We start from the raw sequence: 16,047 nt of genomic DNA on the forward strand, positions 1-16,047 counted from the left end.
GTCAAGTGCAGACATATGTTTGTTGTTTTCTCCTCTCTCCCGACGTCAACCTGGATGACAACATGTCTACCCTTAAACAGTTTTCTAAAGCAGATTTTGAATAGAAGCAGGAAATAATAACTAAAGGAAGACACTGGACTTCTTTTTCCTGTCTGCTCCTGGGTCTGATTTCATAACAATTTATGCCTTCATTACACTCCTCTGAGATTATTTTCAGATGAAAAAAAATATATATACTCAAACTAAAACAGCAAATATGGGTTTATAGAGCATTAAGTTCACTGCTAGTTTTTAAAATATTTTTGAAGACTGAGGGCAGGAGCAGAACAGGAATAAACATGCCATGTATTCTATTAAAACAGTCATTTCACCCTTGTAAAACACAACTGCAAAAGAGTCAAAATGAAAATAACATGGTCTGAGTATTAGTAAGGCTGTACATTAGTGATTCACTAAACTCTGATGTTGAATCAAAAATGAAATCTAACCTGCTGTACATTTAGAATTTTTTTCCTACCTGATTTATTTCCATAAGTTAAAACACTGAACAGACCTTCGCTAAGGTATAGAATCAGGTGTTGACAGATAAACTCTGGGTTGTTGTTGACACTACATGCATCTTGCATTGTTTAGTACTGTGTACTTATCAGTGGCGTTGTTATATGCGTGTTTCACCTTCCTAAAATAATGGCCTAAGTCATTTTTTTTGGTGAAAATTTCTCCTTTATTTTGCCTAAATCATTGCTTGTCAATAAAAAAAGAGGGTGATTTTGTTTGCGCCAAAATCAGTTTTGGCAGAAAACGACCTGGGTAATCATTTTAGGAAAGTGGAGACAATGTTTGTTGCTCTGGTTTCTTTGTTTTTTTGTCTCTTTCTGCTGGTATAGAAGCAGATTCCTAGTGTGTTTTCTCTCTTTCTCCATCTCCTCAATTCTTACAGCTTCCTTGGGTTTTTCTCTTTTTCCCCTTTCTTTTCCGTCTTTTTGTTCGTTGCTTTGAAGCAAATCCAAAGCAAATTTCCAGCATTATAGCGAAATGACCCACTTTAGAAAGTGACTTTGTAAGTGCCATACAACAATTCTGACACGCTACACAGAACGCACTAAAAATACAACGCATAACTTAATTTGAGAGAGTTTTCAAGCCTTTACTGTAAATAATTATTGTGATTTTCTGCTTACAGCTAATGGAAACATATTTAGGATTAGAATATTGCACCAGAGAAATTACAAAAATAAAAAAAATGAAATACAGAAATGTGGATTTAATGAAAAGTATGTTCAGTATCTGCTTAAGAGTTATTTTAAAAAGACTCTTTAAATTTGAACAAGCCTCACCAGAACACATTTTAATTCATTGGATATGACTGAATTGTGGTGGTTATCTTCAGACGGTCCGCCATGTTTTAGTGTTTTAGGGCAAGAATATCAAAGCCTTTCCATTTTCATACAGCCATCTCTCTTCCTATAACATCAGTATCAGCAACAGAACCTTCGTAGTCCAATTAACTTCATGAGGATAGTGTACTAATCCCAAGCTTGATGTCTTGTAGACATTTTTTCATCCCTAACTTTGGGTTTTTAGTGCTGCTGGAGGCCATTCGTCAGATCTATCCAGAACACTTTTATATCGGCTGGGATTTGCTTCCGCTGGTTTAAGACGCTCACAGTGTGAGGAAAACCCTGTTTATTTGCATTTACACAAAAATTTTTAAGGCAGTAATTTGCAAATGATCTGACTATGCATTCACATTAAACATAAAATCAACAATTGTTCCTGCTGCGGCTAAATCGAATTATTCTGCATTGCATTACCTGGAACATTTATTTAGCGTTGTTGTATTTTGAATACTCACTGCAGATCTGCGTTTAAACTGCAGATGTTGCTATGAAGGAAAACTGCCTTTTGTTTAACAAGGAAGCACATTTCTCATGAATAATTTTAACTACAAGTCATGGCCTTAAAAACGCGGTCGATTTAACCCAATGTTTCCTTTGACTGTTTTTTGTTGTTTTTTTTCTTTAGAGGTGGTGGAGAAATCTGAAGACCATCTATCATTTTGAAGGATTACAAATTCACACTCTTTACCACTTTGTAGACATGCAGACATTTTCAAATGGATGCCACTTCAGGTCACAGACCAGTGCAGCTGAACCACTGGTTCCCATTCTGCTGAATCTAGCATGCAGCCTCTGCAGCAATCCCGGGTGAGACATTTGATCATGCACAAGTGGATGCACAGTTCAGGTCCAGGAAGGACCAGGAGGAGGCTGTGGGCCACAGCAGGTGAACCGTTCACAGTGGGAGTTTAATCTAAGTGTTTGTGTGCTGTTACTGAGGCCACAGTCAGTGTTTTCTGTCACTGCAGAGAACAACGTTTCTTGTGTTGGATGTGCGATAGCACAATGCGGACTTGTTTGAACTGAATGGTAATTAAACTGAGTCAAATTTAAATATCACAGAATATGTCAGTTTTATTTAAAAAAAATTGACGGATAAAAACGGCCATATGACTGGATTTTATTTATTTTTTATTTTTTTTACTCCTTCACTCGAATTAGCAAACAATAAAGTCCAGCTTAACCTCTGCCTCAGTGTTACACTGCTGTCACACAGATTCTTCCCATAGTGAACATTTAAAAAAGCAGTTTTTTCATAGGTGCAATCCAGGAAATGAGGGATTTCATCTAGCACATCGAGTCTTAGACAAATACTTAAATATTTAAAGTGTGCGTGCCTCTGTTGATGCATTCATATAAATAGTCTGTGTACAATGAGAACAATTTGGTGAAAGTCACTACTATGCTGCATCATTTCTGTTTTGTTTAATTTGTGTTTCCAAATGAAAGTATTAACTGACTGCAGGGACGATATTTCAGTGCCTCTTAAATAGTCAGATAATTATTTGTTTTTTGTATCATTTATGTTGTGTGTGGTCAGATTACTCTTATCAGAATTAATCAGGCAGTAAGGCAGGTCTTCAGTTTCTCTTTCCTTTTTCAGCCTCTGGCCTAAAGTGGGTAAACATTTTGGACAGGAAAGCTTGACGTTATGCAACGTTGTCGTCGGGTCATTGCTGTGGTGCTTCTGCAGCGACGGCGCGCGAGTGCTGCAGTGCTGATGTTGGCGCATCTGGTGGTCAAACACATCAGACTTCCTCAAAGCAATGGGATTTAAAAGCTGTTGTGCAGTCATGTGACAGAGGGGTTACTTATTGATGTCTTGACTGATGTAACATTTTTGCAAAGAAAACATTTAATTGATAACTACATGAAATCATGCCATCGCATTCCTTAATACTGCTCTTCCTGTCTGGTGAACATCTCCATCGACCTTTTTCTTGGGGAAAACGACTCACTTTGTGACATTCGGCTTCAACCGTCTCATGGGAACACACCGTAAAACTGCTGCCGATGTAAACAGTAAGATCCCACTGTGATCTCTTTAATGTCTCTTTATCATATCTTCACCTGCTTTCACACTATGTTGTGCATACCTGACGCGTTAAAGACATAAAAGCCACAAATGGGAGCTTCATGCACTTGCGACCCTCAGTGAGTTGATGAATGTAATTTGAAACTGTTACACTCTCCAGAGGAGCCACACAGGAAGAAGAAGCAGAAGCAGCAGCAGCATGGTACAGTAGCAGCGGCGTGCTGCTCCTGGAAGCAAATATGCAAATTGCTGCTTTTCTTGTGCACCAGCCTGTCTCCTGACTCATGCCCAGACAGAGCATTGAACACTGAACGCAATCTGTGCATGTGTTTAGAAGTGCTCGGCATGCCGCTTCCATGTCTTGCCCTTTGTGCTTTGCCTTATGAAACTACTTTTAAATGGAAAAAAAAAAAAAAAGTTACTGTAATTCTTTAAAAATATGATGGGTAGCACTCATTTGTCCTAATGTTTGTTTTACGTTGGCAAAGCATTAACCAAGATAACCCTGAACCTCTGACTGTAATGAAGCAAAAAGCGGTCTTCTGTGGCTGTGCACATTGATAAAGGCCAAGCGTACTTCCATTTATATTCTGAGCAGTCCTCAATAAGACATTTAATGGGGATTTACTGGCACACCTCTCCCACGCATTGTGAGGCGGCACTAACTAGATGAGCCAGAGAATTACTGCACTGTGGAACAGTGTCGGAACACACCACAGTGAGCAGTTTTATGATAGCCAAGCGCCACATGGTACGGCACAGCATCGTTGAGGCAGACGGTTACTCTCTTGAGTGCAATTTTGTCTGCGTGTCTTTCAGTGCTGCTGTTCCGAGCTGAGTTTTTCCTCTGCTTTAGCCTCGCTATGAGAGAATGGCATGTCCCGTGGTTCATAAAGACAATAAACCAAGTTCAAGTTTGATAAGCTGCTGCCCTCTCGTTCGACTTCACTTTAATACATCGATCTGCTTCCACACTCAAACCCGTCACGATTTTCTCACTCTGTGTTTTTATCCAAAAAAAAAACATCACCTTGTCACTCCTGCTCAACGGAAAGGTGAAACAAGAACGTGGATCGTTCATATTTTTACAGTTGAGGGATTTTAAGTGGTAGAAAAAAAACAAAAACAAAAAACAAAAAAAACGTTTCATACAAAAAAAAACAAAAAACAGCGGCACAGTTATGTGTATGAGAAATGATAGACCTGTGCAGACTCTGCAATTACTATGACTTATGAAAGCTGAAAAATGGTATAAATAATTAACTATAGTTTCTTTCCATGATTAATATAAAAGGCCTGGAACTTAAATGGAGTCAGAGAACCGGCTGCAGAGAGGAGCTTCATCAAAGGCATTTTACAGTTTACAGGTATGAATACTGTCACTGCAGAACTTCAATCCATAAAAGCGGCATGTTGCACACTTTTGTAAAGGTTTTATTGGCTCTAGTGGCATTTATTTGATAGCGAATTGACAGGAAGGTGGGTAACGAGAGAGTCACCAGGCCGGGAATCGAACCCGAGACAGCCGCGTCGAAGACTACGCCCTCCATACCTGGGTTGTGCTTAACCTTCAGGCCTGGGTGCTTGAAGGTGGAAGAGTCTCTTTGGACTGCTCTGCGCTGAACCCCACAAATGTGGCTTGTATAGAAAAGTGGCAAAAAACAAACAAACAAACAAACAAACAAACAAACAGTTCTTTCTGAAAGAAAACCATAAGAACTTCTGTTTGCATTTTGCAAGAAACCATGAAGGGAGCGCATGGCAAAAAGGTGAAACAAGTCAGATGAGAATAAACAGTGAAGTGCAAAGCTAGCAGGCGGTGATCGCTTGTTAACTTGAGTCTCCGTGTGCATCCAAATGTAGATGTGCCAGAAAAGTTGTTTCACAGAGCAAACAGCATCTCTCCTCTCTGATGAATACATTAAAAAGACAAAACATGTCTGTATTTACCTAATTATGTACATCGCAGCCTAAGCATAGTAATTCACAGATGTAGGTAACATGGTGTTTGCAACAAGAAAGGGAAAATAATTTGAATACCAATAAAATAAACACTTCTGATTTGCAGCCCTGGTTGTAGAATACTCCAGTTTTGTTCTAACCTTAACCCTTTTCTTCTAGGTAGCAGAGCACACACCCCTTCACACCGGCTCTGATTTTTCCACAGAATCGTATGTGGCCGATTTTGATGGCAGAAGCTCTCTGCTGTATCGGTTCAACCAGAAGTCCATGTCAACAGTGAAGGATGTTATTTCTCTGCGCTTTAAGAGCCACCAGGCTGAGGGGGTCTTACTGCACGGAGAGGGTCAGAGAGGAGACTACATCACCCTGGAGCTGCACCGAGGAAGACTGGACCTCTATCTCAACTTAGGTGAACTACGCCTTCCTGATATCGGCCCTGAAAAATCACTTGTTTTCTTTCCTGTTTTGCATCCTTGTGGTGACTGTGGGAATCATTCCCTGAGATCGAGCTGGAGATTAGAAGTGACTGAGAGGATATGAGAGATTTATTTTCCTGGATGCCTCAGTGATTGAGTTGATGCTTTTTTTTTTTTTTTTTTTTTGGCTGTGATTAATCATGAGATGCTTTTTTTTTTTCTCCAGCGTTTACTCAACATTTAGAAGACCCAAAACATTCATTCAAAGACAGGAATGCAGAGATAAATTGTACTTTATTTTCCTTAAAATCGTCCGAGGGATTAAGAAATAAGGTAACACTTTATTTGACGGGTTGTGAATAAGACTCATGATCCGACATACATTTGTCACGAAAGTGTTACTGATTCAACTTTAGCTTTAATAACATAAAGCTACATAACTTTTTAAAGTTTAATCAATAATACTTTTATAGCAAATTCATGTCAGCTCATAATTTCTTGGTTAATGACAAGTTGTCATAACAAAGACATTTTGAATAATGTCAACTTTGCATTAAAAGTGTCATAATTTACCGAATGACACTTTATGACAACAGTCATAAATATTCATGAAGACTTACTCATGTTCATGACAGGTGTTATGACATGTTTATGAAAGTGTCATGACAGGCTTATTCACAACTCGTCAAATAAAGTGTTACCGAAAATAAAACCGTTTAACAGCAAAGGACTGTTTAGTTGAATAAATCTCAAACGCTATAAAAGCACACCCTGGAAAATTGTACGTATTGTAAATTTAAACGTTCAGCGTTTCTTGTCAGTGACAACTTCTCAATAATTTCATAAAGTGAAACTCGTATAGATTCATTAGAAGTAGAGTCCTTTTTTTTTTAGATAAGGAAAACCTCAAAGTCAGTGTCTCAGAAAATTTGAATTTTGCCAAAAAGCTACAGCCAAAGGCACCAACAGTTGGTTCCAGTGAACATGGTGTTACTGTACTTGATTGGCCAGCAGTCTGGCCTGACCTTTAACCCCATACAAAATATGTGGATTCTCAAGAGAAAGATGAGAGACAGTGAAGGCAGCCATCAAAACAACCTGGGCTTTAACTACGCCTCAGCATGTGAGCAGTGCAGTAACTTTGCATTGCAGTAATTCATGCAAAAGGAGCCCCAACCAAGTATTGAGTGCATAGAAATGAATTGACTTTCCAGAAGTTTGACATTACTGCTTAAAAGTTCATGTCTTTATTACCTTGTGTGATATTCTGGCTCAAAAATACAAGAAAGGGTTGAAATATTTTGCTTTTTATGTGACGAATATATAAAAGATACGAGTTTCACTTTCTGAAATAGGTGACAATAAAAACAACTTTTTCTGACGATATTACATTTTTCCGCAAGCTGTTTCTGTAGGTATATAATGCAACTGGGATGAATCTAGATGGAAAACAAAAAGAACAAGAAAAACGGTTGTAGCTTTAGCAGGTTAATAAGATTGTATTCAAAATAACCATCAGTTAGTATAAATCGGTTTACACAACATTATTCAATTCACACAGGTATGCAATAAAGGCCAAAATTATTCATACACCTGGCAAACAACAATCAAGCTTGTTTCTGATGAGAAGCAGGACAGGCATCTGTCCAAGATAATATAACAAAAACATAACAATATTGTTCATTTACATTCTATAAAATGTTTATTTACGTCCTGCTAAATGTAAATAAACGGTGCTCACAGTTACTGGGTGAAAGTAAATGCCTTCATTTGCATTACAGCAGTTTTTGCACGTTTCCCATTGGTGTTTAAAATGTTCAGCTGGTAATGAACTCCGATTGTCTGAGGTTGGAATGCCTCCCTGCCATCACCATAATCTTTAGTTTATGGGGTGGATTTATTTATTTTTTTTAACAGTGAGGAAGACATGCTAGTACAAAACTGATGAAAAATTCAGATTAAAAAAAAATGAATGTTGAGTACAGTGTGGAGATTTGGGTTGTTACTCGCTTTAGGTGATTTGGCAGCCATACTGCAAGCTAAACATGATTTAGTGTGTAGAATATGTGAAATACAGTGCATATACTTTACTCCATTACATTTACCATACATGTTATATTTAGTATAGCTGACTAATAGTACACAGAACTAAATGGACTGTGTATAAGTTCAACTCTATGAATTGTATTGAGTATAACATGCTGGGTAATCAGGATTTAGAAAGCATTCAGTCCCTCCTGCAGCTTTTGGATTGACCGTAGTAATTGTTTTTATTTCACAGTGTGCGATCTTAATTATGTAGATTGAATGACAGGGTTGCTTTATTGCGTTAGCAGAATGGCTCGTGGTATGTTTGCTGATCTTTTCTCCGTTGCTTAACTTTGAGAGGAGTTCTGCGTAAGTCGAAGCTGCTTCCCCACCAGACCCACCGAGCTCCCGCCGCTGTCGCCCTTTTGTGTGCAGATGATAGCAGGTCGAGGTTCAGCAGCCGCCGTGTTCCGGTTACGGTGGGCAGCCTGCTGGACGACCAGCACTGGCACTCTGCTCAGATCGAGCGCTTCAACAGGCAGGTCAACCTCACCGTAGACGCCCACACGCAGCACTTCCAGACCAAAGGCGAAGGACAGTCTCTGGAGGTGGACTACGAGGTGAGTTCTCAGCCAGATTGAATAACCTGACGCGAAGATGGAACAGCTGTGTAAATATTTCTCCGCAGAGGCGCAGGCGACCTTATCACGAACACAGACTGATGAGCAGCATTAGGGCGAGCCTTGCGGCATTGCGGCAAACAAAAGTGTGCTCCGTGGAACTGCTGGAAGCGCTCCTTTAAATGTAAAATTAGAAAAAAAAAAGACATTTTGCTGCTATCGAACAACTCTGCGAGCCTCCAAAGACTTTCCCATTGTATTTCGACCTTGTAAACAGAAGCTGTTTTGTTTCAGAGCTCGACGCCGCTGTCTGCCTCTGTCGTCTTGTCAGTACAGGCTGCACATCTGTGTTGGGAACAACAAACGCTAGCCTTCAGACTACCGGTTGCCGTCGCCATGTCGAGTGAGATCTGAAGACAAAAGCAGTAGCAAGAATTCAAAGTTTGCCACGTCAAAGTAAAGAGTGTGAACAACAGCTTGATCAGAGAATAAACAGGAACATTAGAGCTGTCAAACCCACTGAAAAAAACTCCAGGCAACTATGGGGAAAAAAACAAAATCATACAAAAGATAAAAGGTGCAATAATTCTGTTCAGTAACACAATCACTTATTTATAACAAGCAAACTGTGAACAAGGACTTTGGAACAGGCCTTCTGCAACTTTTTTTTCTTTTCCCCAAGATAATAAAAATTGGAATGTAAGACCTTCACTAATGATGACAGATAACTTCCATAATTAACTTATATTTAACTGCTTAATGGTAGAAGAGAGCTACACATAGATTAGTGCGATCATTCTGGTGATTTTCCAACTCTGACAAATGATCAAAGTTCTTTTTTGAACACGTTTCTTTAAAAAAATAAAATAAAATCGTCCGTTTCTCTGGTTGACCTGAACTGATCCGCTCCCAGTCTGCCAGTTCACACAAACAAACTCCACTGAGGGAACGGGGTGTGTGGCACTGGTGCAACAAGCAGAGGGGTTCCTTTCACCGCTCTGGCTCAGAAATGATGTGGGATCATACCCAATGTGTGAAAGCATGTATTCTGTCTGTAGCTTGACTCAGCTGATGCACACTGAACCATGAAATCAGGTTCAGAGCGGCGGTACACAGCACACCTTCAGACGCCGTGGTGAGAGGTGATGTTTTCTCACATCACCTCTCACTTGCTGAATAACTGGCTCGGTTGTTCAAGCACAACCTGTTAAGAATGTGTGTGTGTGTGTGTGTGTGTGCGTGTGCGTGTGTGTGTGTGTGTGTGTGTGTGGCGCTCAGGCGACACTCGTGTCACCTGAGCGCCACACACACACACACACACGCACACACTGTGGAGCAGAAAGAGTTTCGTTTCAGCTCATTTTTGCTCTAAAAGTGGCGCATGTGAGCAGCCTGGTTTGCTCTTGTGACGTAACCAACCTGCTGTTCTCCGTCTTCAGCTGAGCTTCGGAGGCATCCCTCTGCCTGGGAAACCTGGCACCTTCCTCAGGAAGAACTTCCATGGCTGCATAGAGAACCTCTACTACAACGGGATCAACATCATAGACCTGGCCAAGAGGCGCAAACCACAGATACACAGCGTGGTGAGCTACACTTTAGTTTTCTCATGTGTTACACTATCATACGCTCTCTTTGAAGAGTTTCCCCCGTTTTGAAGTCTTGCAGCAGAACTCAAGATCTGTAGCTAAAATCAGACCAATTTATGGAGCTGCTTTTGACTTTGTTGGTGATCAGATATCAGTCTCTAGGTTAAGTTCTTTATAAATAATGTTTTTGAGCTCACTGTGAATTTTATCTCTGATTGTTGCTTCTCTTCAAAGAACTCGTAAATGCCTTTAAAAAGTCAGAAATGTGAAATATCACTTTGACATGCACGGCTTATCTTGCAGCGCAGTTTTCAAGGATGGGAAACTGATGGTATGATATGAGAGAGAGAGGGAGAGAGAGAAGACGAGAGAGAGGAAGAGAGAGAGCGAGCGAATGAGCTCATGTGTAGGCGAGAGGCAGAGAGTGGGCGATTTTACTGGAGGAAAAAAAAAATAAATCTGTTAACGATTTATTTTGGTAATCATATATAGCACTCCAGTATGATTCCACAGGATGTTGTTTCACGGCCACAGAACGGAGTCAGTTCTGGAAGAACATTTAGAGATGAACCCAAAGAGACGTGGTGAATATTTACATGCAGCGGCAAAAGATTATTATTGTTTTTGATATGTTATTTTTTCATACCCTCACTCGGTGTGGGGTATCTGGAAAAAAAATAATATATAAGGAAATGATCACCTCAAAACTGTGTCCTGTGTTTGGAGTCAGAAAATTAAAATCAATGCACACTGTAATCTAATTCAATTCAGTTTATTTATATAACATTGATTTACAATACATGTCATCTCGAGGCACCTTGTGATAACAAAAGTTAAATCTAAAGATTCTTACAACCAGCTACGTACATTTCACCTGATTGGCTTCAACATTTTCTACCTAAGAAAACCCAACAGGTCGACTTACCACATGCAGCAACAGTGGAGTATTATTTGTTTATTGACGTAGCAAATCCTCACGCTGAGCATGCATGCTTCCACAGCACAAAGGAAACTTTGTTTTTTTAACGGGAAGAAACCACCAGCAGAACCAGTACCAGAACCTGGTTCAGTGTGAGTGGCTACAGTAAACAAAAATTGACTTGTCTGGACTCAGTAGAGTCACATCAATGCTTCATGTTATTTTAACCAGATATTTGTAACGGAGCTGAGAGCTGGAAATAAATCGAGTTGATTGATCATCTTAAAATTGAACTTTAGATTAAAAGGGAGGGGTGTGGTGAAGAAAACTGTAGAGTATGGTAGGTGGGTCATGCTGTGGGTTTCAGTTGCAGCTTGTGACACAGGTAGCGTTTTACTACATGAGATGATCGTAGACTTATTCCATTTAGGTTAGACAGAAACACAGCCCAAAATCCAGAGTAAGGCAAGTTGAGGCTTTTAATTTAGCACCATTCACAAGACAATCCAAAGTGATTTAGAGGCCAGTAGAAAACATAAATGTTTCTGTTTCCGTGATGGAGCCAGTAAGTCTTTGACTGGTTATGTGGTCCATTTTCCTGGTGCTGGTCAGAACTCTGGCAGCAGCACAGACGACATCAGCAGTGTTTCATAAAAGTACTTTAGTCAACCGATGGAAAAAAAACAAAAACAAAAATCGAAAAAGCTGAGACCTTAGAGGAATAGTAAACAGAGAACTCAATAAACACAGATTTGCAAGCTGAAAAAAAAATCTAGCTTTAATGAAATACATTTGAAACTCGTATGCCACTGAGCATTTCCAAGTTTAGTGTCCTACCACACCTCCAGTATGGTTTGTAAACAATGTTAAAATGCAGTCAGAGGCAAAAAAAGAAAAAAAGAAAACAAAAAAAGAGAAAATGAAACTGGTTTTATATCTGTTGGACCCAAGAATCAACATGACATTTTAATGCCTCAAACATCAATAATCCTTTAGACAGGACGAATCCTCCCACAGCTTCTGCTGCAGTAAATGTACGCAATTTATGACACTCATTCCTGAGTGTTTCTGAAGAACGCTGCTGGTGAGGAGTTTAATAGTCTCACTAAATTACAACTACCAGCACAAGCCACCGTCTCCTGATGGAGCACATTACCAACGCTGACTAAAGCAATGTCTGCATTTTAACAGATGAAGGAACAAAAGTGAAATTCTTTTAGGTCATGCTGAAAAAGCTGCGTCAAAGCAAGTATGGATTTACAGCTTTGTTTTCCAAGGCCATTATAGGGGGGGACAGCGTCAGTTGCTTAATATGACTCCTCTCTTTTCTTCACGGTCTGCCTCTTTTGAGGCTCGAAACTCCAGAAAATAAACGATGAGTCCATAAGCGAGTATCAGGCTCTCCCAGTGGCATACACCAAACTAATAATTCAACCCTCGGTTTTAGTATCCAGGCCTGGCATTGATCCGATCTGTGCTATGACCAGTCAGGTGGGATAATCTATGCAGATCTGAACATCTGACTAGTTAGCAAACATCCCCCAAGCAGCGAATAGTGAATCACCGCTGATCTTTCTATGGTTTTTTTAAAGCTTTGACCTGGCGATGCTTATTTTGATTATCGATATCGGAGCAGCGGCTAAAACATTTGTTTCTAACCTTGATACCATGAGCTTTTATTTTAATTACAAGAGGAAAGGTGGGTTTACACATTTTAAACAACACAGTCAACATTTAAAAACTATTTGTATCTTGCTAGAATTATTTTTAAAGAGCAGTCCTTGTGTGCATCTTGCAGAATATCTAGTTGTCAAAACTAAGTCTGAAACTTCCGGAAGGCTGCTCACCTTCCCAAACAGGGCGAGTAGTATTTATACGCACTGTAAATCAGGAAGAGTGATTTTTTTTAACAAGTATCTCTGCTGTTCATTCAAACTGAGACAAAAATAAAAGCAGAGTAAGACTTTCAGCGCATAAAAGGAAGGCTCAACAGAAAGCAGCAAACATCCCGTTTCACTCTTGTAGACTTTTATGACAAAAATGAAGATGAACAAAACTTACAAGAAGCCAGGAAAACTCAAAAGAGCAGGAACGACCAGGAACCGGGTACGTAGGGTCAAACTGGAGGAACAGTGAGGAGTGAGAGGAGAAAAGGTGTATGGATACTGGGAGAGTGAACGCTGGAACAAAGGACACGGGCTAATTGGTTAACGAGCTGGAAGTGTGTGTGAGAGAGAGAGGATGGCACCAGGGTGCGAAGGAGAGCAGACAGGGGAAATGAATCTGGATGGGAATAATGAGGGATAAACAAAAGGAAAAAGGAATCAAGGCTGATCTAATCAAAGAATAGAAGCAAACATGGAAACCACCAAAACTACTCCCTGCCACAAACAGTTCAAATGTTGGCCTGCTGGTGGCACTATATTCAGATCCTGACTGGCGTTCGCTGTTGCTTTCACATTTTCCCTTCTTCTGATGATTTGTGATTATCCAGACGTTGAATAAAGATTGTCAGAGGCACAAATGGAGAATAAACAATCATTACGGCCATTGTGATCCCGGGCTACTCTGTGATTAAGTCCGAGTGCATTTCGAGAGTCTCCTCCCACACCAATCAGACGGGTCGGTCGAAGAGCTACAAGCCACATCTCAAATGAGACACCCACAGCCTTTAACTGCTGCATTAAAGGCCTTTGCTGACTGGAGAGGCAGAGGTGGAGGAGACGGGAATGATGGAAGCTGTAATGGAATTTCAATGGGACCATTTCCCCGGGGCTGATGGGAGGGAATCACATTGAGAGTGAGAGAGTTGTGATTGCTGTGTGCTGCCCTGCGGGGTTGTGGGACTGATAGGAGTCTGACCTCAGCAGTCATGACTGGTTGGGTTTTGACTGCAGCCCGACACACAATTAAGATTATATGTACAGTTGGATTGGATGAAAAGCTGCAGCCCGGAGGGATGTTTTTGATTTCACAAGTGGACGACTCAGTGTCCACGTCAGGATGGCACTGAATGAAAAGCAACCACCTCATCTGCATTCACATTCTGGCGCTCTGCTGATGACTGTTTAATATTGTCAGACATTAGAGTAATGTTATGCGCAACTCTGAATGTTTTTATTAAAACAATGTTTTATTTATGGAGTCATGCTTTGAAAATCTGGGTCAAAACAACCACTGCCTGCATATTCACTCACGTATTTTATTAGGAGGGAACTTTGGTTTCAGTCTCGTCTAAAAATGTCAAATAATCCATATAATTATCTCAGCTCCCATTTGTTGTTATTTTTCATTTCTATATCTCCTATTGGGGCAGGCGTTTTCTGTAATTATGTTAAACTGATCCCAAGTAATTGGACCTGGAAAAGATGTTGCCTATAATTAATAAAAGGTCACAGTTCTACATGACATTTGCAGCCTTCGTCCTCGGCTGACGCGTCGCTAAAGATGCATGTAAATCTCCTTTTTTATTTATTTATTTTTCTGCAGGGCAACGTGACCTTCTCATGTTCGCCGCCCCAGCTGGTGGCCTGCACCTTCCTGAGCTCCACCAGCAGCTTCCTGTCGCTCCCGTCTGCTGCTCCCGCCACGGGGGAATTCACCGTTCGCTTCCAGTTCAGGACCTGGAACCCCGACGGGCTTCTGCTCTCGGTGCAGCTAAACCCCAGCCCACAGAAGCTAGAGCTGCAGATCAGCAACAGCTGGCTTCATTTGACCCTCCACAGCGCCGGGCGACAGAGATCAGAGGTTTCTGCTAGTGAGTGTGAACAACAAACCGTCTCTAAGCGTCACCTGGTCCTTTGTTCTACAGTTTCAGGAATGTGTTCATAATTACTGAGAACAGTTCTACTAAAATCCCCTTTAGAAGTGTGCGTTGTGTAATTAGTTAGATTTATGAAACGCGTCTCCCAGGACTTAAAGGAAAACCTCCCTGAACAACTAATAAACAGAACGTATTAAAATTCAGTAATATTTAATGTGCATAGAAAGTTGAAGTCATTCAGGTATTTTATTTGTTGAAATTTCTGTTGTAAAAGAAAAGATCCAGAGTGAAATGATGCATTGATGACTCACTTTTATGGCAACCATCCTCGGATATAATATCCTACGGAATCCATTTTGCACACAGTAACATGGAGATGTGGTTTTCTGTTTGAATTTATCACTGGGGAGGAATCTGGAAACACTCTGAATGCTGCTTCAGTTCATTTGAGCCTCTCAGACATGCTTTCTGCTGTCCAATGTCCCACTGTAGCCTTTCTATCTGGCTGAACTTTAACTGGGCCATCGCAACACATCGATTCTGCGTGTTTTCATTTATTCTCTGGTAGAGTTGCTGTTGTGTTTGGCATGATTGGACCAAGCTGGCCTAAAATACTTAAATTCATCGTGGATTTAGTGGTTTACTCAGCTCAGTTAATCAGAATTGCCTCAGAATTGGCTTTATAGATTTCTGTCCAACGCTCTTTGTTCCACAAGTCTTTTGGTTCATTCAGGTTCTGCTCTCATGTGCTTTTAAAGACAAAAAGCTTTCAGTCTTCTGACAATCCAAACCAAGACATACTTTTTTTTATCATTCTGTCAGAAACTTGAACTTTTAAAATGCTGACTGAGACCTGTAGTGTCTGGTCTGATTGAACTGTTTGATTTTCCAATGATCTGATCTTGACATGAATGTGAAGAAATTAACTTTTCAGTTATGAAAATTATCTAATGCAAAAAAAAAAAAAAAGTGGTAGGCTCCAGCTTGTGTCTGTTTGTTAGCGCATCACAAACAGCTCCTTCTTCTTCGGTGAATTTTGTTTAAAGCTTACTAAGAGCTTAAAACAAAAGTTTCTTTTTTTTTGGTTTAAGCCATTTATTTCAAGGACATTCTGAGGGAATAAATATGTTTGTAGGCATAAACAAGTATTAATCTGTAATTCGTTTGTTTTCTGTTGGATTCCCAAGAAACCGGCAAATTTTCCCTTTAAATCTAGTATTTGCTTTATGTAATAACTGCATTAACGTTTATTCTGTGTTAGCATGTTATTCTGTTTCATGAATAATACTTTATATAGCAAACATTTTAAGATGGCATA

The 16,047-nt window shown here is 40.1% G+C and overlaps 1 protein-coding gene across 1 annotated transcript in view; it reads left to right on the forward strand.

Moving 5' to 3' along the window:
* Positions 1-16,047, forward strand: part of LOC103129430 (contactin-associated protein-like 5) — a 154,363-nt gene that overhangs the window by 55,520 nt on the left and 82,796 nt on the right. The window contains exons 5-8 of the mRNA XM_007540520.2: positions 5,603-5,806; positions 8,277-8,461; positions 9,901-10,044; positions 14,456-14,723. Of these exons, the coding sequence (XP_007540582.2) occupies positions 5,603-5,806; positions 8,277-8,461; positions 9,901-10,044; positions 14,456-14,723 (801 nt within the window). The remainder of the gene's footprint in view (positions 1-5,602; positions 5,807-8,276; positions 8,462-9,900; positions 10,045-14,455; positions 14,724-16,047) is intronic.

The sequence above is a fragment of the Poecilia formosa genome, unplaced genomic scaffold (genome assembly GCF_000485575.1).
Source record: "Poecilia formosa unplaced genomic scaffold, Poecilia_formosa-5.1.2 Scaffold545, whole genome shotgun sequence".
In the NCBI taxonomy this organism is placed as follows: domain Eukaryota; kingdom Metazoa; phylum Chordata; class Actinopteri; order Cyprinodontiformes; family Poeciliidae; genus Poecilia; species Poecilia formosa.